The 27,647-nt window shown below is 42.5% G+C and overlaps 1 protein-coding gene and 1 pseudogene across 16 annotated transcripts in view; one reads left to right on the top strand and one right to left on the bottom strand.

The window, feature by feature from the left end:
• The window catches only part of MED12L (mediator complex subunit 12L), a 322,213-nt gene that overhangs the window by 11,477 nt on the left and 283,089 nt on the right, over nt 1-27,647 (top strand). For all 15 annotated transcript variants that reach the window (XM_082708331.1, XM_082708336.1, XM_082708339.1 and 12 more), the window contains exon 3: nt 23,539-23,643. In XM_082708331.1, coding sequence (XP_082564457.1) covers nt 23,539-23,643 — 105 coding nt within the window. The remainder of the gene's footprint in view (nt 1-23,538; nt 23,644-27,647) is intronic.
• LOC309843961 (cyclin-dependent kinases regulatory subunit 2-like) lies at nt 1,216-1,626 on the bottom strand (annotated as a pseudogene). Its single transcript has one exon. The product of its transcript is annotated as a cyclin-dependent kinases regulatory subunit 2-like (transcript).

Genomic DNA, 27,647 nt, shown 5'->3' on the forward strand with positions numbered 1-27,647 from the left:
TAGAGCTATAAGGCAACTTAAAGATGCATTGTTCTCATTTACTACAAAAGGAAATGGAGTCCCAGAGAGGTTAAAGTGACTTGTTAGGCAGATCTGGGCCAGGCACTTCTGTGCCCTGATTTGTTCTTGCAACTTTACTTGGCCTCCTCTCTGTACACAGCCACTGCTTCTGGTAAATACTCTCTCTTCGTCCTGGTAGTGAGAATTTCTCTGCACTTGGGGCACCCAGAGTCTCTGTGAGAGCTGGGGATTGTTTAGCTCACCATTTGATCTTTCAGCTTGCTGGAATCTTGAATGGGGTCTCCTGGGCAGAGGGAAGAATATGGTGGAAGGTCAGGCACTCTTGTCTTCGGTGTTTTGGTGGAAGGTTTCCAGCTCTGTGGCCCCTGGTGCAGATAGCTCTGGCCTTGGCCTTTGTGGGCTCTGTGTGTTGGGGATCGATCCCATCTAGTTTTAATTTTCTTGGTTGAGATGCTCCTTTATTTATGTGTAGCTCTCTTGGGAGATACAAATAGACAAGTTGTACCAGTTACCTACTTCCAGGGAGCAATACTTACATGTTGTGTTCTATATAAATGAACCTTCCCCCTTAGTTATGAAATGCTATAGCCCCGAGGAGAAGAGTTTTAGCCCTTGGGTTTTATTTTCCATGTTTTGAGGGAAATATTACTATACATATACATACATACATGTGTGTGTGTGTGTGTGTATGTGTATATTTATATATATATATATATATATATATATATATATATGAATGAATGTATGTATTTGCCAAACTAATTGAGTCATTCAGCCAGTATTGTTGAACACCTTGTAGGCCCTTTGCCAGCTTTGGCTTCATAAGGAAAGAGCCTGAAACTATTTTTAAATTTATTTTTATTTTTATTTATTTATTTTTAAAGATTTTATTTATTTATTTGACAGACAGAGATTACAAGTAGGCAGAGAGGCAGGCAGAGAAAGAGGAGGAAGCAGGCTCCCTGCTGAGCAGAGAGCCTGATGTGGGGCTCCATCCCAGGACCCTGGGATCATGACTTGAACCGAAGGCAGAGGCTTTAACCCACTGAGCCACCCAGCCGCCCCTATTTTTATTTATTTTTTATTTTTTTTGATAAATGCGACACAAACTTTATTTAACAAAAGTAACAGGTTAAGTCAAACAGGCACTTATATTAAAGAGAAAAACCGACTAGAGTAGAGTAACCTACTTGCCGTTGCATTTTAACTGAGCTCTGTTGCTGTGAAGAATACAGCTCATGCACAGGTATGGATCAACAATTTGTACATTTTTCAAGTATTCACTGAATATTACCCTTATATACACATATACATTAAATTTGAAAAAGACTTAATTGACAATCCCCAGGTAGACTTCATTTTTGTTGCTCTTTTGGAAGAGGTCGTCGAAATAGAAGATATATGTGGTTCTGGCTCGTGAATCATGTAGTGAACCCAGCCTAGACTCTGTTGGACGCCAAGTCTCCTCCACTCCTCTTCTGACATCAGATGGGTTTTCGGGACTTGTTTGGAAAGTTCTCTGGGTAACATGACATGCCGGTACTCGTAGTGCTCGTCGAAGTACTTGTCCGAGTAGTAGATCTGCTTGTGGGCCATCCTGCGGGCGGGCGGGAGTGTCGGGCTCAAAGAGTGGGCGCAGCGGGCCACACGTCCGCCTCTCGCCAAGGCAACGACTTGACTCGCCCCTATTTTTATTTTTAAAATTCATTTATTTGACAGAGAATATATGCACGCTCATAAACACAAACAGGGAGAGCAGTAGAGGGAGAGAGAAGCAAACTCTGCACTCAGCAGGGAGCCCAGTGTGGGACTCGATCCCAGGACCCTGGGATCATGATCTGAGCTGAGGGCAGATGCTTAACTGAGCCATCCAGGTGCCCCTTAAATTTTTTTTTTCCTTTTAAAACTTTTCTGTGTCTCTGGCTTTGAGCATAGCACTGACCCAAACCTAGGACCCCAAATTTCTTTTCTGAGTAAATGTGACAATAAATGAATGGTAGGAGCATTGGTCCTGGACCCCCAAAAGACTTCACTATAGAGCAGTGTTTTTCATTTAGGGGTGATTCCCTCCTTCCACTTAAGGACATTAGCAATATTTTCAGAAATTTGATTTGCTTTACTTTGTATATGCACATATGTGCACATACAAGCTGACCCTGGCATCTAGTAAGTAGAAACCAGGAATGTTTCTGACATTCTTCAGTACTCTGAACAGGGCGCTCCCCCTACCCCACCAAAGGATTATCTGGCCTCAAATGTCAGTAATTCCAAGGTTGAGAAACCCTGGTCTAGAGGAAGTGATAGACTTGTAAATAAGGAATACAATGTTTCAGATGTTCTTGGAGAGGAATGTACAAAGTGCTGTGGAAACAGGAGGGAGTGACCCATTTTTCTGACAGGACCCGAAAGAGGAGGAGATTTTTGAGTCTGGGACTTGAAGGATGTGTAGGAGTGGATGGGGCTGAGGATGTGGAAGAAAATTAATTTTGGGGAAGAGGGAGCAGCTTGTGCAAAAGGCCAGAAGGAATGTGGGATGTGCTCTGGGCTTTGGGCCTGAGGCATGGTGTGGATTATGCAGCAGGGAGCTGGGCCGGAGTGGGAAAGAAAGGTGGGACCGAGTTTTGGGGGCCTTTGTAGGCCTAGTTGAGGCATTTGGATATTATAATGGAGCTGGTGAGGTCATTCCAGGGTGTTAAGTTCAAGGAGTGAGATTTAAGGTGACTCATGTTTGCAGTGTGAGGGGACAGTGACTCTGAAGGTCATACTGAGGTGAAGAGTCAACCTAGGTTGGGTCCCAGACATTCCATGCCTGAGGGTGGATGTATTAGTTTCTTGCGGCTGCCATAATGAGTTTCCACAAATCACGTGGCTTAAAACAATGGAATCTTATTCTTTCACAGCAAGTCCACAAGCAGTGTTGGTAGGGTTGCACTCATTCTGGAGAATCTAGGGGAGAACCCCCTCCTTCTGCTTCCAGCCTCTTTCTGCTCCAGGTGTTCCTCGGCTTCTTTGGGGCCCTCTCAGTCTGATTTTCACCTCTGTCTTCACCTTTGTTTTTTGGGGGGTGTGCCTTATACAGACACTTGTTACTGAAGTTAGGGCCTACCTGGGTATTACAGGATCATCGCCTCTCAAGATTGTTAACTGAATTACATCTGCCAAGACCCTTTTCCAAAACAAGATAACATTTACAGGTTCTGAGATTTGATGTGGATATCTTTCAGGAGCCCGTTTTTGGAACAACAAGGGCTTGGGAAGAAAGAGAGGATTTAAGAGAAAGATTATTTGGGTGGCAGAATTGATAAAGTGGATGTGTGGGCTAAGAGAGAAAGAGATGAGTACAAGAATATGCCAACATTTTAAGCTGAGGCCAGTGGTTCCCAAACTTTCTAATCAGGGCCCCTAAACATTCTTAAACATTATTAAATCCTGTAGAGCTTTTGTTTGTGTCAATTATATCTTAATGCTTACTTTATTAGAAATTAAGACTGAAAAACTTTAGAAATTTATATCCATTTAATGGTAATAAACCAGTTTTTTGTTAAAGTGTTTTTTTTGGTTTTTGTTTTTGTTTGTTTGTTGTTTTTTTTTGGATGCCTGGGTAGCTTAGTCTGCTAAGGGTCGGTCTTCCATTCAGGTCATCATCCCAGAATCCTGAGATCAAGTCTTACATCGGCTCTCTACACTGTGGGGAGCCTGCTTCTCCTTCTGCTTGTTGGTCCCCTTGCTCGAGCGCTCTCTCTCTGACAAATAAAAGAATAAAATCTTTAAAAAAAAAATAAAAATTTTTTATGAACAATAACTTTTTAGAAACAAAATTTAGTGAAAACAGTAGCATTGTCTTACATTTTTGTAAATCTCTTTAACGTCTAGATTCTCACATCTACTTTTTTAAAAAAGATTTTATTTATTTATTTATTTGACAGAGATCACAAGTAGGCAGAGAGGCAGGCAGAGAGGGAGGAGGAAGCCGGCTCCATGCTGAGCAGAGAGCCTGATGCAGGGCTGGATCCCAGGACCCTGGGATTTTATTTATTTATTTGACAGAGATCACAAGTAGGCAGAGAGGCAGGCAGAGAGAGAGAGGAGGAAGCAGGCTCCCTGCTGAGCAGAGAGCCTGATGCGGGTCTCCATCCCAGGACCTTGGGATCATGACTTGAGCCGAAGGCAGAGGCTCTAATTCACTGAGTCACTCAGGTACCCCTCACATCTACTTCTTCATTCATTCTGTTACAGTATGTTGTTTTGATTGAAAGATCAAAGACAATTTGGCCTCACAGATCTGTCATTGGGAAGTTCTTGGGAATCACAGAGGGCTTGGACCTGGAGAGCCTCTGACTCACATAGTTGGGTAGGAAGATTGATGGTGGTCCCAAAGCCAACATGCTGTAGGGAACAAAAGAACTTAATTTTTTTCCAAGGTGATGAAGGTGGGGACGGAGAGAACAAGATCCTTTCTAAATGTATTGGATCTGAGATGCCTCTCAGGATTCAAGGTTGGAGTATATAGTAGTGGAAGCTGGAAATGTGAATTTGGGGTGATATGTGCATAGATATTTCAAATCCTGACTATGATTACCTATTGGGTGTGCAGAGAGATGGAGAAGCAGGCAGAGGATGGAGCTCTTCAGGACTTGTAGATCCTGGACCCTGTTAGCAGGAGCTCTGAGGAGGGCACTTGTTAGGGAGATGAGGATGGGGTGATGTGGCCAAAGGGGAGAGGTAACATTGGGTGAGGTTCCAGCTATATTGGTGGTCTCTTAGCTGAGCATTTTCTCTCCCTAGGACCTTTGCATGGGTGCTTCCTGCTGCTTGGTTGCCTTATTCACTTTATCCCCGTGAAGTGCTGCTTTCTCCTCAGCACTCAGCGAGGTTTTTGTTTGATTTATCTGCTCTTTCTCCCAACCAGTATGAGTTCTGTGAAGCGGGGACCAGGTCCCTTTTATTCCCCACTAATCACTAGATGCCAGGAGAGAGTCTGGTATATGGTAAAAGTTAAATGTGTGTTGACAGGATCTGGTAACCAGATGGTCATTATTAGCCAATGGTTATTAGAAGCCTGGTATGGGGCATGGGGATGCCAGGATGTGTAAGACATGCTTCCTGCCCTTGAGGGACTTTGACTGGAGGACTGACACTCCTGTTCACCAGGTGGCGAAGTCATTGCACATTTCAGTGGGGTGTTGGGAACAAATGAGAGGCATCAGTTTTTTGGTGGGATTAGAAAAGTCTTCAGGGATGGGGGTGTTTTCCAGGTAACAAGGCCTTCTGGGCAGATGGTATAAGCAAAGGCAGAGAGATGGGAAATAGGACATGATCTTCGGGTGAACTGCAAATAGTTCAGTAAGATGAGAGTATATTGAATCTATAAGCTTAAGCATGTCTGTAGATTTTAGGGGGCATTGAGAGAGAAGTAGAACTTAAAACTGTTGGAGAGACCAGGGATATCGCTGAGCAAGATCTACTTGGCCCTGGGGCCAAGGGATTGAGATCCTCAGGACAGTGACACTTTATGCATAGTGTTCTAGATTGCTGCCTCTGAGAGAGGTGTGGAGGCAGGACTTTTATGGGGCTCCCTGTTTATCTTGAGTTTTCTACAGGCATTTTCAGAGTCAGTTTTAATGTGCAAAGATTTTCCTCAGCAGGAGCAAACTTAGCCTTCAGCCCACATCCAGTGTGCAACAGCTCAGCTATGCAAATGCTGCCTTGTTGTCAATTAAAATTTGGTAGAATTTGCTGCTTTCCTTTTCCAGCCATTTCATTCATAGATGAATCTAATGGGGATGTTGAGATTAGGACCATTTAAGGCATTGGCAACAGTGAAGAACTAATAAAAATGTATTTTTTCTGAAGTGTCATTGGGATTTTTTGCTAAGACATGGATTTACATAAAGGTATGGGGTCTCTATCAAAATTATGTCCAAGGCATTGCTAAATAATTTACCTTTCTCCTGAGTTCTGTGAGGAAGGTTAATATTGACATTGCTCTTTTTTTTTTTTTTTTTTTTTTTTAAAGTTTCACACAATGTTGTGTTAATAGGCAGTATGGAAAATATTTTGGGGGTCAGAGCTGTTCTACTCCTTGGTCAGTTTTAGATTAAATAGCAGCTCCCTCTTGAAAAAAGTTTCTTTATGAATTGAAGATCCTATTTACATTTTGACTACTCACATGGAATTTGCTTTTTAAGTTCTTATTAAACAATCAAAATGTTTTTGAAATTATATTTTCATTTAATTTCATCCTTGATATATACCTCCCACTGTGCTAGGTGATGTGGGGGTGTAGAAAAGAAATAGAAGTCTGCTTCTGTCCCCTCTAGAACAGTGCTTCTCAAAAAAGCTATAGTGAGGGACCAGTTCTTTTTTTTTTTTTTTTTTCTTTAATTAATTTTCAGTCTGTTGCAGACTGATAGATTAAAATGACTTACTAGAAAAATACAGCTTGAATGTAGTGGCAATGTCAAATTGCTGTGAAAGTTTCTAAGCTCTTGTACTTTTTGCAACTTTCTTTTCGAGGGTCAGTAACCGTAGTGGACCACACTCTGAGGCTCTGCTCAAGAAATTAACATCTGCTTCACTGATACACACAAAACATTTAGAAAGTGGTGATGTATTAATTTATTTTAAAATGGAGGACTAATGTTTACATTCCATATGGTGTGTAAAGTGCCACATCATGTCACGATATTCAGTGTTGCTTATTTTGGTTATCCTGAGTACACTGCAAGTTTGGTTTTATGCCAGCCTGACAAACACCTGGGTACTGTTATCTCTTTTTTACAGGTGAAGAGACTGAGGCATAGGGTGGGGGTGTGCACTGACTTGTTTGAAGTCACTTGGCTGCATAATGACGGACTTGCAGTTGGACTTCTGTGCCCGTGTTTTAACTATTCTCTATATGTAGTGAGGCTAAAACTGCTGCATGAGTTCAGAAAAGAGAGGTTTGAAATGCTTGGAGGTTTCACTGGAGAGTAGGGTGTGAGGGGCAGGATCTGAGTGAATGGGGACAGGTTGGGCACTTTCATAAGAAAAAGCTGAAGGTGGGAAGAGTGGAGAGGCGCAGGGGAAACGAGGGGTGTAGTGCCTCTGAAGATCAGGCTTGGAGTCCCAGCCTGTTGAGCTCTGGGGGTGGTGAGGAGCTCACGTGGTCCTGCTGTCGGATTTCTCTTGCTAGCTCATGCCTAATAAATCTGGTGGGGGAGAGAGTAGAGTCGGGGAGGCTGCGAGGGAGGTGGCTGTAGTAACCATGGCTTGAAGTAAAAAGAGCCTGACCAGTCGGGGCTTTAAACAGGACTGGAGGAGAATTGGCAGTTGGTGACAAATTGGTCCAAGGCAATGAGAGGACTGTGGAAAATGCTCCGATTTCTCAGACACCCAACTGGGACAGCCAGGATGCTAGGTCCTGATGCTCGAGGACCTCCATGTAACACACTTTAGTGCTGTCTTCAGTGATGGGATGGCTATCTAGAATGACTTGATTGCCAAGGGGACTGAACCCTAAGACTCTCCTCCACATTCACCCTGTGACTTCTAGCCTGAACTGGCCAGAAGGTCTTGGACGAGCTTTAGTTTATACTGTGTGTCCCATGCTTTAAGGTCTTGCCTTTTGTACCTGTTTTTACCTCTTCCCAGGCAGCTTTGGTGGTGCTTAATCACCACAATTGCTCGGATGGTTGGCTAAGCTCCTTGGAAGAGGTGGGGATGAGCAAGCCTCCTGAAAATAAAAAGGGTAGAGTCTGAGAGATGTTAGCAGAGGTTAGCTTTCAGACAACACTTGCAGAGGTGGACATTTGTTTTCTTGGCTCAAAGTTGTAGCTTGTTTCCCAGTAATTGACCCAAAACAAAGGAACAAAATTGCCACCATTACCAACACAAAAGGGAAACTCCCAGTCTCTTCAAGGCAGGAAAGGTGATCTACAGTTTCACTGGATTTTTCCTACACCCATTTTATCTGTCTCACACAATACGTTTTCCTTTTTATGAATTAGCAGTTCCTTTGGTAGAAATTGCACAACGCCCCTTCTTCCAGGTGTGTGCCTAACGTGGGGTCAATGGTGTGATTAGATGTGAGACAGAGGAATAAACAAAAGAAGTCAGGTTAGAGGGTAGGAGTGAGTTGCTTCACTGGACAGTTAACTTCAGAGAACAGGAACCGTGGCTTGTGTTTAGGTTCTCTGCCCTCAAGTTGCCTAGCACAGCAAGAGGCAGTTTCCAGTACTAAGTGAAAAATATGATTTACAGGAAGAGTTTACCTGAGATGTGAATGCAGTGCAGGAATGGTGTCGGACTGACTTACCTGAGCAATGGGGGCTCTGAAGAGAAAACTGTCTTTTGAGGCTTCCTTAAACACGGTTCTGGGTGGGCTAGACTGCTGGACGCATTACTTTTCCTCCTTTATAATCATGCAAATCTAAAAGTCAAGTATTTTTCTTTGGCAGTTTTCTTAGTTTTTCTGAGAGCTACATCCAGGTGTTTCATATTGGAAGATGACATGCATTTGAATTTGATTAGAATATGAATTAATGGATACAATTATTTAGATAAGAGGGGAATAAATGTTAAGTATATTTAGATATAATTTGAATCAAACACTCTCCTACTTTATATTTTTTTAAGGATTTTATTTATTTGAGATAGTGAGAGAGATGGAGCGGGAGGAGGGGCAGATGGAGAGGGAGAAGCAGACTCCGTGCTGAGCAGGGAGCCTGACCTGGGGTTTGATTCTGGAACTCCTAGATCATGACCTGAGCCACCCAGGTGTCCCTCCCACTTTAAAATGAGGTGGGACTGCCTGTCTCACCAGGCCACTGTTGGGTAGATAGGATGAGGGCTGTTATGGGGAATTGATATCTCTAGAAACTGCATGTATTCAACTCCTTGGTGGACGTTTCCATCTACTTCCTTGAAGAGTTCCTGAGAACCTGGTCATGTATATGATTTGGGCCTAAATATGCTGGCTGTTCAAAGGACCTGTAATTATAATGAGGATGATTTGATTTTTAAAAGGCTTAGTTTAAGGGGTGCCTGGCTGGGCTCAGTCAGTGGAGTGTGTCTTTTGGTCTCGGGATTTGTGAGTTTGAGCCCCATGCTAGGTGTAGAGAATACTTAAAAATAAAATCTTAAAAAAAAGTTTGTATCTGTTACTGTGCTCAGTGCCTCACATGATTTTCACCTTTTCTTTAAAATGGGCATGTGAGGGGGCACCTGGGTGGCTCAGTGGGTTAAACCCTCTGCCTTCGGCTCAGGTCATGATCCCAGGGTCCTGGGATCTAGCTGCATTGGGCTCTTTGCTCAGGAGGGAGCCTGCTTCCTCCTCTCTCTCTGCCTGCCTCTCTGCCTACTTGTGATCTGACTGTCAAATAAATAAATAAAAATCTTAAAAAAAAAATGGGCGTGTGAGGTGGGTGCAGTTATATCCCTTTCACAGGAATGGGAGCCAGGATTCCAATGTAGTTTTGTTGGACCCACACTGGTCTTCCTGAAGTTCTCATTGTTTTGGGGAACACATTTCGTCTACTGGGGGCCTGATCCTCACATGGCCACTTAACCTACCTCTGAGCCTCAGTTTCTCACTTTGTAAAATGAGGGCCTGTCGTGTCCAAGCCACTTGGTTATGAAGATGACCTCAAATATGCTGCTTCATGGCCAGCGAGTGCTAGCATTCTTCCCATGATTTCTTGTTTTCCCTTTTGGCCTGCTCCTCTGTACAGGTGTGAAGGTCTTGCTCTTTTGTGTTAAGCTCCCCTGGTCCCCCCAGTTTCTGATTGATGGCCTGCAGGTGTGGTTTGGATGGGGTGAATATTAATAGCCATGTAGATGCGGGTGGATGTAAAGAGCTGAGTTTCAGATGTGGCTTTGATGCAAATGTGGCCCTGGTGTTGGAGATAGGGGTGGGGGTGGGGGAAGTGCTAGGTTGCCTTTTAGGGGAGTCTTGCTCCCTTAAGTCAGTTTGGTTCCTCCCTTGGCCCTCTCAGGAGGCCCTGGCACATTTTGGCAGCAATGGGGGACTCTCCCCTTCTTCTTTTTTTTTTTTTTTTAAACTTCTCAGGTATTATGTGACACCTTAATTAGAAGAGATTCAAATTAATCAGTCCCTATTTCTGTGGTGTGGGAGGCTGGCCTGCGTCTCCACTTATCCAGAGCCCAGTGATACTGTTGTAGAATTTTCTCAACTATTGTAGACTCTGGACTGGTGGTCCTCTTGATGCTGCCAAGGTGCTTGGATCCTGATGTTGGAGGTTAATCTTGCCATGAGGAATAGAGCAGCTCTTCCCTTTCCACTTTCCCTGCATGTATGTATCTTTTCCTTTCCCAGGGCTGCTGTAACAATATCACAGAGTGGATGACTTCACACAATGGCAATTTATTCTCTAACTGTTTTGGAGGCTAGAAGTCCTTCTTAAGGCAGACCCACACCTGGAAACCTCGAGGGCAGGATCCCACCTTGTTTCCTGCAGCTTCTGGTAGTCCCAGGCATTGCTGCATTTTTGCCTCTTTCTGGCCGCCATCTTTTCTCCTGTAAGGACACCGGCCGGCTGTACTGGATTAGGACCTACTCTCATTCTTTATGACCTCATCTTAACTCAGGTATATCTGCAAAGACCCTATTTCCAAATAATGCCATATGCACTGGTACAGGGTTAGGACTTACATATCTTCAGGTGCACGAGTCCACCTGTAACAGTACGCCTATAGGACCTGTCCCTGGATCGTCCTCCAGACATCCCTGGTTGGTCTGGGACTGGACTTCGGCTTCTGGTTCCTGGCTCAGGAGGCCCTAGGTGTCCTTGGCTGTTTTCCTAGGAACCTCAAGCTAGCAGCCATCTTGCTTTTCTCCTGTTAAATCTTCCATCGGATTCTTTCTGGTGCCATTAAAACATGCGCAAGGCCCTCCCCTGTCTTAGATCTCCCTCTACCCCATGATCCCATTTTCCCATTTCTTTCCTCCTCCTTTTTCTCCAAACTTTTCCAAAAGTATCTTGTGTGCTTACTGTCACTTCTTCCTCTGGTCATTCCAGTTTGGCTTCTGCCTTTATCATTCTACCAAGACACCCCTCACTGAGGTCACAAGTGACAGCGATGTTCCCAGTGGCACTTACTCATATTGATCTCTCTGTTGGTGAAACAGTGTCTTCTCTCAGCTTCTGATACAGCATTGCTGGTTTCCTTCTCTCTTTGGTGATGCCATGTCTCCTTGAAGGGTTTTCCTTCCCTACCTGCCATTAAATCAGAACCGCTGTTTTCTCACTTTACCCTCTCCTTAGGTGCTCTCGGCCGCACCCCCAGGCCTCAGTTACTACCTACATGCAAGACAACTCCACCTTACAGCACCAGCCGAGACTTCTCTGCATTTGAGACTGGTATATTTAAGAGCCTATCAAAATATTGTGTCTCTTTTCCTCCTTCAAACTTGAGTTTATTCATTTATTTATTTATTTATAAAAATTTTATTTATTTACTTGACAGACAGGTCACAAGCAGGCAGAGAGGCAGGCAGAGAGGGAGGAGGAAGCAGACTTCATGCCGAGCAGAGAGCCTGATGCGGGGCTCGATCCCAGGACTCTGGGATCATGACCTGAGCCGAAGGCAGAGGCTTGAAGGTGCTCCCAAACTTGAGTTTAAAACTGAACTTGTGACCTGCTCCTCTTCCTTGCAGCCCCCCAACCCCCAGCCCTGCTTACCCTCTCTTAAGAAATATTGCCATCCCAGAAATTTGGGGGATTTTCTTTTTTGATAATCTTATTCTTTGTCATTTCATCCAATACTTCAACAAGAAGTCCAGTTATGTAGCCATCCTAAGTAGTCCTTTTTATTTCCTCTCTACCTATTATTTCCTCTCTTCCTCTCTATCTTCCTTCTCTACCTCTGTCACCACCATCTTGGTCCTAGCTACCATCATCTGATGTCCTGACTCTTAGGAGAGTCTGCTTACTAGTTCCAGTTCCTTCGCCCCGCAGTCTCCCATTTAATCTAACCCACTCCCATTGGTTATCCACACTGCAGACCTATTCAGATGGGATGATGTCACCTCTGCATAAAAACCTTTACTATTCTTAGGATAAAGACAGAAGTCCTTCACTTGGTTCATAATACCCTGTGTGATCTGTCCTCACCCATAGCTCAGCCTCTCGTCACAAATGAGTCCCTTCTGCATGATAGCATTCTTTCATTTTCGCAACCCCATAGGCTTTATACATGCTGTTCCTGTCCCTCTTGTTAGGCACATGTATACCCATGATTCCATGATTGCTATGCCTTTCTGATGCACTGACCCTTTTGTCATTATGATTCTCCCTACTTTATCTTTGATAATGCTTTTTATCTTTTTTTTTTTTTTAAAGATTTTATTTATTTTATTTGACAGACAGAGATTACAAGTAGGCAGAGAGGCAGGCAGAGAGAGAGAGAGAGAGAGAGAGAGAGGAGGAAGCAGGCTCTCTGCTCAGCAGAGAGCCCGATGCGGGACTCGATCCCAGGACCCTGAGATCATGACCTGAGCCGAAGGCAGCGGCTTAACCCACTGAGCCACCCAGGCGCCCCAATAATGCTTTTTATCTTGAATGCTACTTTGTCCAATATTAACATAGCTACTCGAGCTTTTTTAGGCTCATTGTTTGCATGGTATTTATCTTTTCCCATCCATTTACTGTCAACTTATTGTCTTTATATTTATTTTTTAAGTTATTTTTGTTTATTTTATTATTATTTTTAGTGAATTCTATGCCCAATGTGGGGCACAGACTTCCAACCCCAACATTAAGCACCACATGCTCTCCTGCCTGAACCAGCCAGGTGTCCCATCTTTACAGAAGTGCACCAGATAGTTGGGTTTTGCTTTGTTTTTTAAAGATTTTAAATTCCAGTGAGTTACAATCTAGTGTATTATTAGTTGCAGCTTTATAGCATGGTGATTTAGCACTTCTGTGCAACAGCTGGTGCTCATCACAAGTGTACTCCTTAATCCATCACCTATTTCACCCAATACCTTCCCCTTCTGGTGACCCTCAGTTCTTTATGGTCAAGGGTCTGTTTCTTGGTTTGTCTCTATGTCTCCCTCTTTTTTTCTACCCCCTTTGTTCATTCGCTTTGTAACTTAAATTCCACATCTGAATAAAATCAAATGGTATTTGTCTTACTCTGACTGACTTACTTTGCTTAGCATTATTCTTTCTGATGCCATCCATGTCATTGAAAGTGGCAAGATTTCATTCCTTTTTTATGGCTGAGTAATATTCCATTCTTTCTATCTGTCTATCCCACGTCAACTTTATCTGTCAGTGGACACTTGGTCTGCTTCCATGGGGTTTTTCTTTTTTATGTATCTGAGTCCCTGTCCTTTCATTGGAATCTTATTCCATTAGATTTTTTTAAAGGATTTTATTTATTTATTTGACAGATCACAAGGAGGCAGAGAGGCAGGCAGAGGTGTGGGTGGGGAGAAGCAGGCTCCCTGCTGAGCAGAGCAGGGATTGATCCCAGGATCAATGAATGAAGGAATCAGGGATCCCGATGCAAGGCTTGATCCCAGGACCCCGAGACCATGACCTGAGCCGAAGGCAGAGGCTTAATCCACTGAGCCACCCAGGTGCCCCTAGTCCATTAAATTTTAATTATCATTTCATTAATAATTTGATATGGTTGGATTTAGGTATAACATTTTATTTTTTTTCCTGTGTCCTGCTTTCTTTTGGATTATTAAATTATTATAATTTTAATTTACCTATTGATATTTTAGTTATACCTCTTTATGTTGTGGATTTTTTGTTTTGTTTTGTTTTTGGTGATTGTTCTAGGAAGTATAATATATATCCTTAGCTTTTCACAGTCGTAGAATTAATACTGTACCACTGCATGCAAATGGTCGCCCTTACCATTATACTGTCCTCCTCTTAACTCCGTTAACTCCTATTTCTCAGACAGAGCTCAGCTCAAAGGTCCCTTCTTCAGGGAATTCTTGTCTGATTTCTGAGATTGTTAAGACCCTATTATGTGCATCCTGAGCAGGTGGAGGTTCTCCCTGGGGACATTTATTGCTTGTAATTTGCTCACTATGGAATCCCCAGTACTTAGCACAATGTTGTATATTTATTTATTTGTTGATTGAATGAAGGGGAGCCCTGAGTTGTGGTTTGAAGAAGGCAGAAGATTTCATGATAATGTACTCCAGGGGATGGGAAAGGCATTACGTAAGGCTCAGAGGCTGAAAAGATGACTTATGTGGGGAAGAGTATAATAGTCAAGTAGATTAAATGAGTTAAAATATAAAAATAAAATATAGCTCTAAGTTTTTATAACCATAGCCAACATTTATAGGGCATGTAATACGGGCCAGGCACTGTGCTAAACTCTTTGTACATTTTTTCTTATATAACTTCAACCCTGTGAGTTATTCTTGCCTCATTTCAAAGGAAGCAACTGAGGTACAGAGAGGTCAGTTACCCTTTTCCCCATCACAGGTAAGGGCTCTGCATTCAAACCCAAATCAGTGTGAGGATGGAAGTGAGACTGAGAGGAGGAGCTTGATTGTTCAAGGCATTTAATGCCTCTCTGAGGTAATTGTGTTGTGATTTGGAGCCACAGTTAGGTGGAGAGAAGGCCTGCAGATGTCCCTGAGGGTTTGGAGGGGTGGTGTTAGATGCTTCCATTCTTTAGCCCCTTCTGGGGAACAGAAGGAACAACGTGGAAAATCTTCTGAGGCTTGTGAATAAGGGAGGGCAGAAAAGAATACTTGTTTGAGGAAGATTCATCAGGGCCTGTGGGCAGGATGGATTCAGGTAGAAACTAAACAGAGGAAGGGAAATACATGAGGAGCAGTAGCCAGGGCCCACTGTGATGGCTGTAGCCATAGTTTAGAGAGGCGACTGTCATATTTTAAAGGAATAGATATGAGACATGTTTTGACAGACGTGTGGATAGAATTGGTTAGGGATGAGGGGAGAAAGATTATTTCCCTATCTTCTGGGTCATTTGTATCTGCCAACTCTAGGTGTTGCCTAAAGGCCATTAAATATATTCATGCTGGGGATTATCACAGCTTCTTTTCTTAAACTGGGATCTGTAGACGTCCTCAGGGGTCTGGGAGAATGCTCTTTTCAGGGAGAGTTGGGCAAGGCTAGAAAAAATAGTTTTATAGCTTGTCTGTTTTAAACTTGTCTGCCTGACTAGCAAAGGACATTTTTCTATTTCTGTGGCATTGTCATTCCTGGTGGACATTTCTGTCCGATTCATTGAACAGTCTTTGAGTTAGTGTGTTAGGCAGGAGTAGGTGACTGAAGAGATAGGACATGTCTGCATGTGTTCTGTGGGTTAGATGAGAAGTCTGGGGGAGCTTTAGTATGTGTGCTTGCATATGTGTGTATCTGTGTATGTGTTTGCATGCATTCTCTGCTTTTGAAAAGGTCATTGAAAATTGTCATGAGTTACCAACTAACTGGTAGACCCACCGACCAACCTACCTACCTACCTTTCTTTCTTTCTTTCTAAGATTTTATTATTTACTCATTTATTTAGAAAGAATGAGCACAAGCAGGGGGAGGATCAGAGGGAGAGAGAATCTCAAACAGACTCCACGCTGAGTGTAGAGCCGCACGTGGGGCTCAATCTCACAACCCTGAAATCATGACCAGAGCTGAAATTAAGAGTTGGATGCTTAACCAGCTGAGCCACTGAGGGACTCCCTCCCTCCCTTCTTTACTTCCCTCCATTCTCACTGTCTCCCTCTTTGAGAGCACTTGCACAAGTGGGGGACTGGGCAGAGGGGGAGAATCTTCAAGCAGACCCTGCCTGAGAGCAGAGCCGAACTGGGGGCTCCATCTTAGGACTCTGAGATCATGACCTGAGCTGAAACCAAGAGTCAGTCGCTCAATTAACTGAGCCCTCCAGGGGACACTTTTTTTTTCTCTCTTGAATGAGAAAGAGCTTACTTACCCAGTTTCCAAACTAACATCAAAATGTTTTCACTTTCCCGGTGAAACATTTTATTGAAATTAAAAGATTGCTTTGAAAGTGATCCAAAACATAAGATTATTCTCTGAACATAGTTCAAGGTAAATGTGTGAGGTTTATGGAGGCATTTGGATTTCACCCAAGGCCCTGAAGTTCCAATTTTTGTGTTAGTATAGAATATAAAAATGCAGAGTGAACCCTGGCCTTCTGTATGAACATGGGACAATTTCTAGGATTTTGTTTGTCTCTGGGTACCTGTCTCCTGAAAAGTGCTTTAAGGCTTACTATTTTAGTAGAAACCAATGACAAGGGGCGCTTGGGTGGCTCAGTGGGTTAAAGCCTCTGCCTTCGGCTCAGGGATCGAGCCCCACATCAGGCTCTCTGCTCAGCAGGGAGCCTGCTTCCCTCTCTCTCTGCCTGCCTCTCTGCCTACTTGTGATCTCTGCCTGCCTACTTGTGATCTCTGCCTGTCAAATAAATAAAATCTTAAAAAAAAAAAAAAAGAAACCAGTGACAAGAGGTGTGAGAGTCCTTTCTCCATGTTGAGGTTGCTTTGGGGCCAGTTCTGTGTTAAACCTGTTGAAATCCATATGCACTTTGGTCTGGTGTGCTGCTGCCCAAGGCCACCAGGTGAGGACTGAATTTATATTCTCAGTCAGCATCGTCTCTTGGCTGAGTAATTATTAGGTGTCACACATGTGTACATAAAATTTGACCTTGATGGTGTTAATGATAGCTATGTACATTTAAAACTCTCTGAATTCATGGTTGTCCCCCTTCCCCCCAACAGTTACTTCTTTTTTTTATTCCCCACATTGTACAGTGTGAAATTCTTCAACATTTTACTAAGGGGTCCTTTTACTGGAACATAGTTGGCACTGCTGATCTAGTGCCCAGAATATAGGCCTGAGGATGAGACCCTGATTAATGGTTGGGTGTGCCCCTAAGATTTTTGGGTTTTAGTTGTCCCACCTTTGCAGATGGGCAAAGTAGCAGCTGATAGTTTTTTTTGTAAGAATCATTGACTAGGGCTGGTAGAGCTAGTTGAAATCTCAGTAAGAGCCATTGTGAGAATTTTGGTGGTTATCCTCTTATTTAGAAAAATCTTTGAAGAGGTTCAAGGCTAGTGCGAGAGGAAGCTATTTGTGTCCTATACGGGTTCTGGCTTGGGTATTTTAGAGGCATGCTGTTCCAAAATTTGGACTCTCTCCCTTCTATTTTTGCCTGATTAGATTTGGCAAAGGCCTTCAGAGCAAAGCATCATAAAAGTTTGTTTGAGTTTGTGTAACACACATTACTTCTTGTTCCGCCTCTCATTGTTGCCAAATGCCGTGAACTCTCACCGTCCTGGCCCATTTTCCCCATTTGGGGTCTGACCATCCTCAGGTCAGAGAGAATTTTTTTTTTTTTTTTTTAAAGGGGTCTGTTGGTGCATTAGCAGACGGTGAGAAATACTGGCTAAATGATAGTAAATACCCTGGAATTTGAATCTTACTTTTAAGTCATTGTTTAAATTCTAGCCCAGCACCCTTTTCAGAAACTTTTGGAAATAAACTATCAGGCTGCATATTTTGATTGTGATGCTTTGAGTTTTATTCCCTTTCCCTTAGTTTCTCTAGGAAGCTGACATGACATTTTGTATCAGTAAACCGCAAATGCAAGTGACTTGGAAGCTTCTGTTTTGGCTGTTTGATTCCTGATGTAATCGATGGTGGCCTTGGTGTTTTTATTCATTGCAGGTCTGTGAGAAGCTAAAGGAGTGAAAGAGGAAACTTCATGCTCTGGTTTCCTTCCAGGGTGTATGTGTGTGGTGTGGTGTGTGTGTGTGTATGTGTGTGTGTATGCGCGCGCGTGTGTGTAGCTTTGTATTTGTGCCTTTGTGGTGAGGGAAGGGAGATGTGGAAGAGAATTCTGACCAGTCTTTTTTTGGACATACAACTTCCTCCTGATGGTGAGTACACATTGATGCTGGGCCTGGAAGCCTTGGTTTTCTAGAAAGCCACAAACTCCAGATCTTTCTGTTAGTGGTTCTCAGTGTGTGGTCCCTAGATCTGCATACTTGTTAGAAATTCAAATTTTCCGGCCCCACCCCAGACCTACTGAATTGGAAATTCTGGGGGGTGGGGCCCAGGAAGCAGTGTTTTTACTAACCCTTCAGGGGATTCTGATGCCGGCAAATGTCTAAAAAGCCCCTCCTAAGGCCAGGGTCTTTTCAGTTCCTGAAATGGATGCTGCGTACATCTGAGTGCTTACTGCACCTTCAGTCTATCTGTTCTTTCCTTAGCCAGAAACCGGACAGAAGCGATAACAGTAGTAGTAATGGCTGGCTGTTTTCATATAGCATGGTGGGTCTCTGGAGTCCTTTACCACCATATGATCTTGGGGTAGTTAAGCTCTCCACCTTATTTCCTCAGATGGGATGTGGAGCTGTCCCTCTCTTTACAGGTGAGGACTCTAAAGGACAGGAACAGTCCCAAAGGTTGCGTAGAGCCCCTGTTCCTGCAGCTGGAGCTTCACATTTGGACAGTCTGATTGCAGACTCTGAGCTCTCACCCACGCTCTCGTGTCCCACCTATGTGCATTTCCTGCAAGTGCTCCTCCAGCCTTGACTGCACTGGTAGCCGAGTGTCCGTATCCCAGTCTGAGCCCTCAAGGTGGTGGGTGGACTGCTGGACCCACATATCCACTGTGCTATGTCCCACCAGGGGCAGGGCTCTTGCTGACACTGACGTGTGAAACTCAGGGCTTCCTAAATGCAGAGCTTCTGGGTCCTGTGGCAGGGGCAGGCCTCTTGAGGGTAAAGGCGGCCCTCTCCTTCTTAGTGCCCAGTGGGAGTGATGTGGAAGCCTATGGGGGCTGTTTTGGTTGTTGCCGTGGTTGCTGTGCCAGGACCATTTAGTGGGGTGGCGCACGTGTGCTAAGTGAACTCAGAGTGCTCAAGGGAAACTTGCATCCCACTGGGCTGTCACATGTGCCACTGGACCATCTCAATCTCATTATTTTCCTTTCTATTCCAGGTGGGAATCTGTTTACATATGATCTCAAAGTACTTTTTTGGGCAGGATTTTAACATACATTTACTATACACTGTGTTTCTGAAGACTATAACTTAGTATTAATATATTTGGAGATTTATTTTATTAGTTTGAAACTTTACTAAGAATTGGCCTTTTCAGAAAAGTTGTATCATGCTGCTCTGGTCTTTTTTTTTTTTTTTTTTTGAAGATTTTATTTATTTATTTGATAGAGACGGAGCATGGGCTTGAGCACACGGGCTTGAGTCTGCTTCCAGAGGGAAAAGCGGACTCCCTGCTGAGCTGGGAGCCCCATGAGGGTCTGGGGCTCCATCCCAGGACCCTGGACTCATGACCTGAGCCAGAAGGCAGACACTTAACTGACTGAGCCACCCAGGTGTCCCTGTTCTGGCCATTCAAAATGGCAATAGAACACAAATGACGTCTGCATTTGTAGTTACTTCACTGTGATGATTCAAGAAACAAACACAATATCTTCGTTTCCTAGGGCCCCACTTCTCAAAGTTTAAAGTGCCACAAATTACCTGGGGATTTGTTGAACTGCAGAATGTGTGATTGGGGGATTTGCATTTGCATTGTGATTGAGATTTTGCATTTTCAACAAGCCCTACTTGATGCCACTGCTGCTGGCTGCTGGCCCGTGGACTGAGCTTTGAATGGTAAAGGTCTAGTGTTGTATGCCTGAGCATATTCAAGTACCTCTGTTGTTATAACTTACTTTAGAGAAAAATTTTAGAGTAAGGGCATTATATTGATTTTTTTGAAAAAGATTTTATTTATTTATTTGACAGAGATCACAAGTAGGTAGAGAGGCAGGCAGAGACAGAGGGGAAGCAGGCTCCCTCTAAACAGAGAGCCAGGTGCGGAGCTCGATCCCAGGACCTTGAGATCATGACCTGAGCCAAAGGCAGAGGCTCAACCCACTGAGCCACCCAGGTGCCCCCATTATATTGATTTTTAAAGAAAATACTGGTATTGGATAGTTACTGTTTATGAAATTTCGTTTCTGACTCAGAAACCCCCCAAGGATGGTGCTTTGGGTAGGTGGGGTGAGAGCCACTGCTGTGTGATTAGGAAGATTTATCACAAATACAAATGGAATTTCAGGCCCCAAAGTCAAGGGAGAGTAATTCAGGATGTTTATTATGTTAATTGTTCAAAACGGGTTATCATTCACTTATTTGTTCTTTCTTTTCTTTTTTTTTCCCCCCAAATAGGCTCTATGCCCAATGTGGGGCTTGAACTCAGGACCTGAGACTAAGAGTCCACACTCTACTTACTGAGCCAGTCAGGCGCCCCACACTTATTCTTTCAACCAATGTTTTTTGAATACCTATGTGTGCTTTGTGCCAGGCACTGCTTTATGCGCTTGGCATGTGTCTCTGAACGAAATAAAGATCCTTGGTTTCATGGGTCTATGTTCTAGTGGGCGAAACAGTCAGTGTACATTGTAAGTACAGAGCATTTTAGGTGATAAGTGCTATGGATTATTGGAAGATTAGGAATGCTGGGGGTGAAGAGAACAGGGTGAGCAGTCCACTTGTATCAGATTTCTCATTGAGAATATGAAATTTGAGCAAAGACTTAAGGTGGTTATGTAGTTGGCCATAAATACCAAGGGAAAACAAACTAGGCTGAGAGAACAGACAGTCCAAAGGCCATGAGGCTTGAGGCTATCCAGCAGGCTTGCTTGGGGAACTGCAAGGAGACCATTGTGGGTGGAGTAGAGCCAGCTAAGGCAAGTGTGGTTAGGAATGAGGTGAAAAAGGTAATAGGGGCTGGATCACACAGGGCCTTGTAGGACGTCATAGGGCCTTGCTTCTACTTTAAGTTGAGAAGTTAATGCAGGTTTTGAGCAGGAATAGCATGATCTTAAGTTTTAAAAAATCTCCCTGTGGCTGCTGCATTGAAAATGGCTTTCGGTGGGGCAGTGGTAGAAGCAAGAAAACCAGGTAGGAGCCATTGCAGTGTCCAAGCATGAGACGATGGAGGGGCCCTGATCCGGAGAGGCCATTGGTGATGGTGATAAAGGGGGTTGGATTCTGGATGTATTTTCGTGCAGTTTATTTTTTTTTTTTTTTAAAGATTTTATTTATTTACTTGACAGAGAGAGATCACAAGTAGGCATAGAGGCAGGCAGAGAGAGAGAGAGAGGAGGAAACAGGCTCCCTGCTGAGCAGAGTGCCCGATGTGGGACTCGATCCCAGGACCCTGAGATCATGACCCGAGCCGAAGGCAGCGGCTTAACCCACTGAGCCACCCAGGCGCCCCTCGTGCAGTTTAGAATACAAGATAAAGTTCTCACAACTCAAGGCTTCTAGTAGTCAGTACCTGTGTGGATCTTAATGTGAGGAAAATCTGATGTGGTCGACAAATAAGTAACCATGGTTCCATGTTCTTTTCCTTCCGAGGAGGGTGTCTGCATTGCTTGTAGGCGTGCCTTTGTTTGCAGGGCCTGGCTCGCCAGGCTGGGGGTTAGCCGTTGGTATGCCGAGTCGCGAGTTAGAGTACCTTTAGAACAGTGAGTGCAGCAGCACCAAATGGGACTAACTGGTCCTGAAAGCCTCACGTGTTTCCTGTTGATTAGGCCAGAACGTATTTTTAGTAAAAACATACGCTGTTACTCAATTAATGTTTCTTGTAATACTCTGATGGTGAATCAAAGATTAAAAATTCAATTTTCTCATCCCATTCCCTGTCTGATCCCATTTGTCCCTCTTCTTTCTGAGACTCTGAGACTACAGAAATTTTGTTAGCTCACTCGCTTTAAGTTGACTAACACCTTTCTGACTTCAAATATGCATTATGTCATTTTGCCCTAGATTTTCAAATAATTGGTTTGAAAATGTGGGAGCAGTTTGAGATGTGTTGATAGGTGTATGCAACTCATTTTCTGTGCAGGTCACGATTTCAGTGACCTTCGTGCTTGGAGGAGACTTGATTATCATAGAGCTAAACTTCCTGTAGCGGGGTCTTTTTGAAAGCTTGCCAGAACAGTGGCTTGCCAAGATGTTAGGTAGAGTACACACACAATTAAGTAAAGTTACATGGCACGTCTCCAGGAGACCTTGGCTCTCAGCCAGGCTGACCTTTCAGGTGCTTATATGTCATAAACTATTTTGTCCTAAGGCTTCCTGCTTAATCACAGCTGTGATTTTGATTATTTGCTTTTTTTGCCTTTCTTCAGTTTACACTTGCAGCAATTACTTATGAAGGCAAAGCATATATTCTTATTCTTGTGCTGAGAGCAGCATTACCCCAGCGGTTACTAAACCTTTTCTTGGCTTAGAGTGACGGGGAACAGAAGGTAGCTTCATTTACTCAAACCTTTCCCTTGTATTCTTTCAAGTCTATATTTTAAGAACTCTGATTTAGTTCCATAGCTGAATGATTTGGGCAGGGCAAGGTCTTTTTTTTTTTTTTTTTTAAGGCTTTGGGCTATTTCTGATGTGTTGTGACCTTGGGAAGAAAAGTTCTCCTGGATCTATCCAGTAGGAGATGTTTTTAAGGAGAGTATGAATTGTAGCTATGTATTTTTAGACTACATTTTCATATGGCATTTGTACTTTGGTGGCATGGAGTTATGGAAATTTCTCTTTCTAGTCTTGGGTTGAGAAGACTGTATTTCAGTGCTGGCTCTGTCCTCTTAACTGTGCTGGCTTAGTGAGCCTCATTTTTCTAATCTGTAAATGGGCGTGAAGATACATGTGTACATTTACCTTAGAATTTGGTAAAGATCAAGTGAGCCAAGGTGTATGGAAGAATTTTGCAAGCCCTACACTTCCCTTCAGATGCTATTGGTCATGGTGCTGCGGTTATCACAAAGCTTGTGCTTATGAACACTTCATTTCTGTCTTTAACTTGCTGTGGGGTCATGGATAAGTGGAGTGAGCCATTTTTCTTGAACATAAAATAGGGATGTGTATAGGGGCTGGCAGGGAAGGGAGAGCCCAACCATGGGATCTCTAGAAACAATTTTAGTATACAAATTCTGTGACTTTATGTTTGTGCATATGTGGGGGATTTTAGCTCATTTTTTACTTTTCCCAACTTATTAGTTAAAAATTTTAAACTTAATAGAATGAGAGAACAGTATAATGAGTACCTCCACATGCCCTATATTCAAGATAACAGTTGTTAATATTTTGCCACATTTGTTTTTATATCTCTCTGTACATTTGTATATTGATTTTATTTGTTTACTTACTTGTTTAAGATTTTATTTGTCCAGAGCACACAAGCAGGGGGAGTGGCAAGCAGAGGGAGAAGCAGGCTTCCCATGGAGCAAGGAGCCCAATGCAGGACTGCATCCCAGAACCTGGGGATCATGACCTGAGTCGAAGGCAGATGCTTAACCACTCAGGTGCCACTGTGTATTGGTTTTAAATCTTCAGTTTCTGCTCTCTTTGGTGTGTTTTCAACAGTTCTGTTCCACAAAGTATAGCATAGTCTCATAGTCATTACTGAGCCCTCAGTATGCTGGGTAGAGTTAGAGCTTTTATGTCTCTTTGATTAATTGATACCTTTTCTTGAACAGGATGAACTTACTGCTGTGAATGTAAAGCAAGGCTTCAACAATCAACCAGCCTTTACTGGAGATGAACATGGCTCAGCCAGAAATATTGTAATTAACCCATCAAAGGTAATGCAAATTGTCTGTTTCCTAAAACTTATGAGAAAGTGTGTGTGACACCCTTGATAGTGAATGCTTATAAATTACTGTTATTTAAAACCACAATCCGTATTCAGAATTCTCCAGAATATCTTATGTAAGGTCTTGCCCTAGGACCCAATCAGGGATCATGCATTGTATTTGGGTGTCCTGTCTCTTTCATCTATTTTTTAAAAAATATTTTATGCATTTATTTGACACAGAGAGAGAGAGAGAAAGAGAGAGAGAGATCACAAGTAGGTAGAGCTGCAGGCAGAGAGGGGGCAGGAAGCAGGCTACCTACTGAGCAGAGAGCCCAATGCGAGACTTGATCCCAGGACCCTGAGATCATGACCTGAGCCAAAGGCAGAAGCTTAATCCGCTGAGCCACCCAGGGGTCCCTCTCTTTCATATATTGTAATCTGGTACAGTAAACAGTACTACTCTCCACCTTTGCTCATGTTGTTATTTTTGGGAAGAGGAGGGGCTTTCGAAAGAGCTTCTGTCCTGTTTTTTTTTTTTTTTTTTTTTTTAAAGATTTTATTTGAGAGAGATGAGAGTGAGCACAAGTAGGGCAAGGGACAGAGGGAGAAGAAGCAGGGTTCCTGCTGAGCAAGGAGCCTGATCTGGGACTGGATTCCAGTACCCTGGGATTATGGCCCAAACCGAAGGCAGATGCTCAGCCAACTGAGCAACCCAGGCACCCCCAGTTATTTTCCTATATTCTAATCCTGCATTCTAGGTTTGTCTTACTGTTTTTTCATAAGATTCAGGTTATATATTTTTGGCAAGAAGACCATATTGTGTATCAGAAGACATGCAGTGCCAGTTTGTCCTGTTATTGGTTGTACTACCTTTGATCATGGAAGATAGTGTCTGCTGTCACTTTACATTGTAAAAGTAGTTGTCTTTTCCTTTTAGTAATCTCTGTAGGGTGATACTTTGAGACCAAACGAATATGCTATTCTTTGATACAATTTCATCTTGTGATTGTATCATCAATTGATAATGCTGGCTGAATGAGTTATTTTTCTGGTGGTTGCAAAATGCTGCTTTTCCAGTTGTTCTTTCTAATACATCTATTAGTTGGCATTCTTTTGTGAAATAACACCCCATTTAAAAATTTATTTCTATTTTTTATTATTTTGTTTCAAGTAGGCTCCACGTCCGATGTGGGGCTTGAACTCTTCACCACCTTGAAATTAAGAGTTGCATGCTTTCACAACTCAGTCATCCAGGTACCCCAGACACTTCCATTTTTCTTTTTTTAATGTAATCTCCACACCCAATTTGGGGCTTCAACTCAGGACTCTGAGATCAAGAGTTGGATGCTCTTCCCACTGAGCCAGCCAGGTGCCCTGACATCCCATTATTATTATTATTATTATTATTATTTTAAGATTTTATTTGTTGATTTGACAGAGAGATCACAAGTAGGCAGAGAAGCAGGCAGAGAGAGAGAGGAGGAAGCGGACTCCCCTCTGTGCTGAGAGCCCGATGTGGGGCTCCATCCCAGGACTCTAGGATCATGACCTGAGCCGAAGGCAGAGGCTTTAACCCACTGAGCCAGCCAGGTGCTCTGACATCCCGTTTTTTAGTATCACTTTGAACTCCAGGACTCTTTTAAAATTTGATGTGTCATCTTTTCTCTTTTTGATGTTTAAATTATCTCTCACTTGGCCAGGGGGCGCCTTTAACCTACTTCTTGGGTGCTTTTGACATCCCCATCATTCTTTGAGACTTCCTTACCTTTGATATAGTAACATATTACAGATTCATGTTCTTTCTGTGCGGCAGCCCAGGGCTGGAGACTTGGCATGCTCCTTGCAACTAGAGTATCATAACTTCTAGGTCCTTTCAGTGGACAGAGATGGGAAACAATGTAGAGATTTGTTTCTTCTCTTCTCCTGTCTTGTCTTCTTTTTCTTCCTTCCTTGCATCCATCTACCTGTGCTTACCCAATACCCCAGGGTTTTTCCTCTTTCCTGTCCCATCTTTGTATTTCATTTCTCCCAAAGTGAGAACCCTTTTAGTAAATTCGATATATTTATTTATTTACTCTGTCTTACAATACACATAAAAAAGTTCCAGAATAAACTATAGTAATGCTACTCCAACCACAAAATTACTATGGAAAATTTATAATTTTTGTATTATACTTTTTGTCGTTAGACTAATTTTCATTACAGTATATAGTCAGAATGTTGTGTTAAAAATTTTCTTGAATTAAATCTCTTTTCTGTGTGGTTATATTAATAATCAATATTTAAGTGGAATTATTTGCTTCTTTTTGTATTCTTTTAAGGTTTGGTTTTTCTCCTCCTTTTTGAGTTATTTTTATTTTCTGAATATTGAAATACTTCTGTTAAATTGAAAGCATTACACAAACGAAATCAAACAAATGTACTTTCTTCTCCTTCCCCAGAGATAACCACTGTTAGAGATTTGTGCATAATTTAAGATCTGTGTGTGCACATGTACACATAAACACAAGTATTCTTGACAATTTGCTAATCAATTGAAATACATAAACAATGTGAAAGAAAACAGATGCATTTTCTGCAGATAACCTCATCAACTGAACATAGTATTTTTTTGTTCTTTTTCCAGTTTTCATACACTTTTTAACATCACAGTCATAATTATATCTATGTTGTAATTGGTTTTCTCTTTTTGAATTGTGGTAGAATATATGTAATATGAAATTTACCATTTTACCATTTTATTTTATTTTATTTATTGGAGCCTAACACAGGGCTTGAATTCATGACCCTGAGATCAAGAGTCAGATGCTGAACCACACAGGTGCCCCTTAACATTTTAAAATGTACAGTTCTTTGGCATTAAGTGCATTCATATTGTTGTGTAACATGTCACCACCATCCATCTTCAAAATTTTTTTGTCTTCCAATTTTTTTTTTAAAGTAGCATTATTTTGTAAGTGCTTTTCCTTTAGGCTGAAGTATTCATATTCATAATTATTAATGGACAGATAACATTCCATCATTTATGCTATAATGACTAGAAACTGTTGGTATATACCAAGTAGACTGTTGCCAACTTCTCATGGTTACTTATGAAGAGGGTATAGTCATATTTGAATGTACAGCTTATGTTCTTTTGGATAAATTTTCAGAAGCATACTTACTTGGGTAGTAGGCATTTTAGTCTCTTTAGGCTGCCATAACAAAATACCACAAACTGGGTGGATTAAGCAACAGAAGTTTAATTTTCTGAGAAAAAAATTTATTTTCTCACAGTCAGGGTGGCTGGTAGTCCAAGATCAAGGTGTCAGCAGGTCTGGATCCTTCCGAGGGCTCATTCCTTGGCTTGTGCAAGCCTGGCCTCTTACTCTGTCCTCACAGGTTCTTTTCTTGATGTATGTATATTGGGTGTTTCTTCTTACAAGGACACCAGTCCATTGGATTAAGCCCTGCCCTTATGACTTCAGTTGACCTCAACCTCTTTAAAGGCCCTGTCTCCAAATACAGTCACATTGGGGATTAGGTCTTCAGCATATGAAGTTTGGGGGAACACAGTTCAGCCCATAACAGTACGAATGCTGTGTGTCTCTTGATGTGAGCTGCCAAATTGTTCTGTTGTATCAAGTTTTATGTCAATTTAAATAACTGAATAAATGGAAATAACACCCATTACAGCTTCTGCTGCCAATTCTTCCGGTGAGATTTACTCAGGGATTCAAACCTTCTGAAGGGAATTTGAGCTTATAAATATGGAATACATGAACTATAGTGTAGTCCCTAAACTTTTTTCCATTTTCTTCTGAAATGAATTACTTTCAAAATCGCTTTGGTTGGATGGAAACAAGTTTTAAATTAAACTTTATCTCTCCTACCTTGTCTGGGGGAGTGCAAATTGGTATGAAGCTTATGGAGGACAATTTAACAATGCTGATTGAAATTATAGAATTGTACGATCTGTTTTCTGGAAATTTATCTGAAATCTGTAGCTGTACATGGGTGAGATAACAAACA

The sequence above is a fragment of the Mustela nivalis genome (genome assembly GCF_964662115.1).
Source record: "Mustela nivalis genome assembly, chromosome: 1".
Taxonomy (NCBI): Eukaryota; Metazoa; Chordata; class Mammalia; order Carnivora; family Mustelidae; genus Mustela; species Mustela nivalis.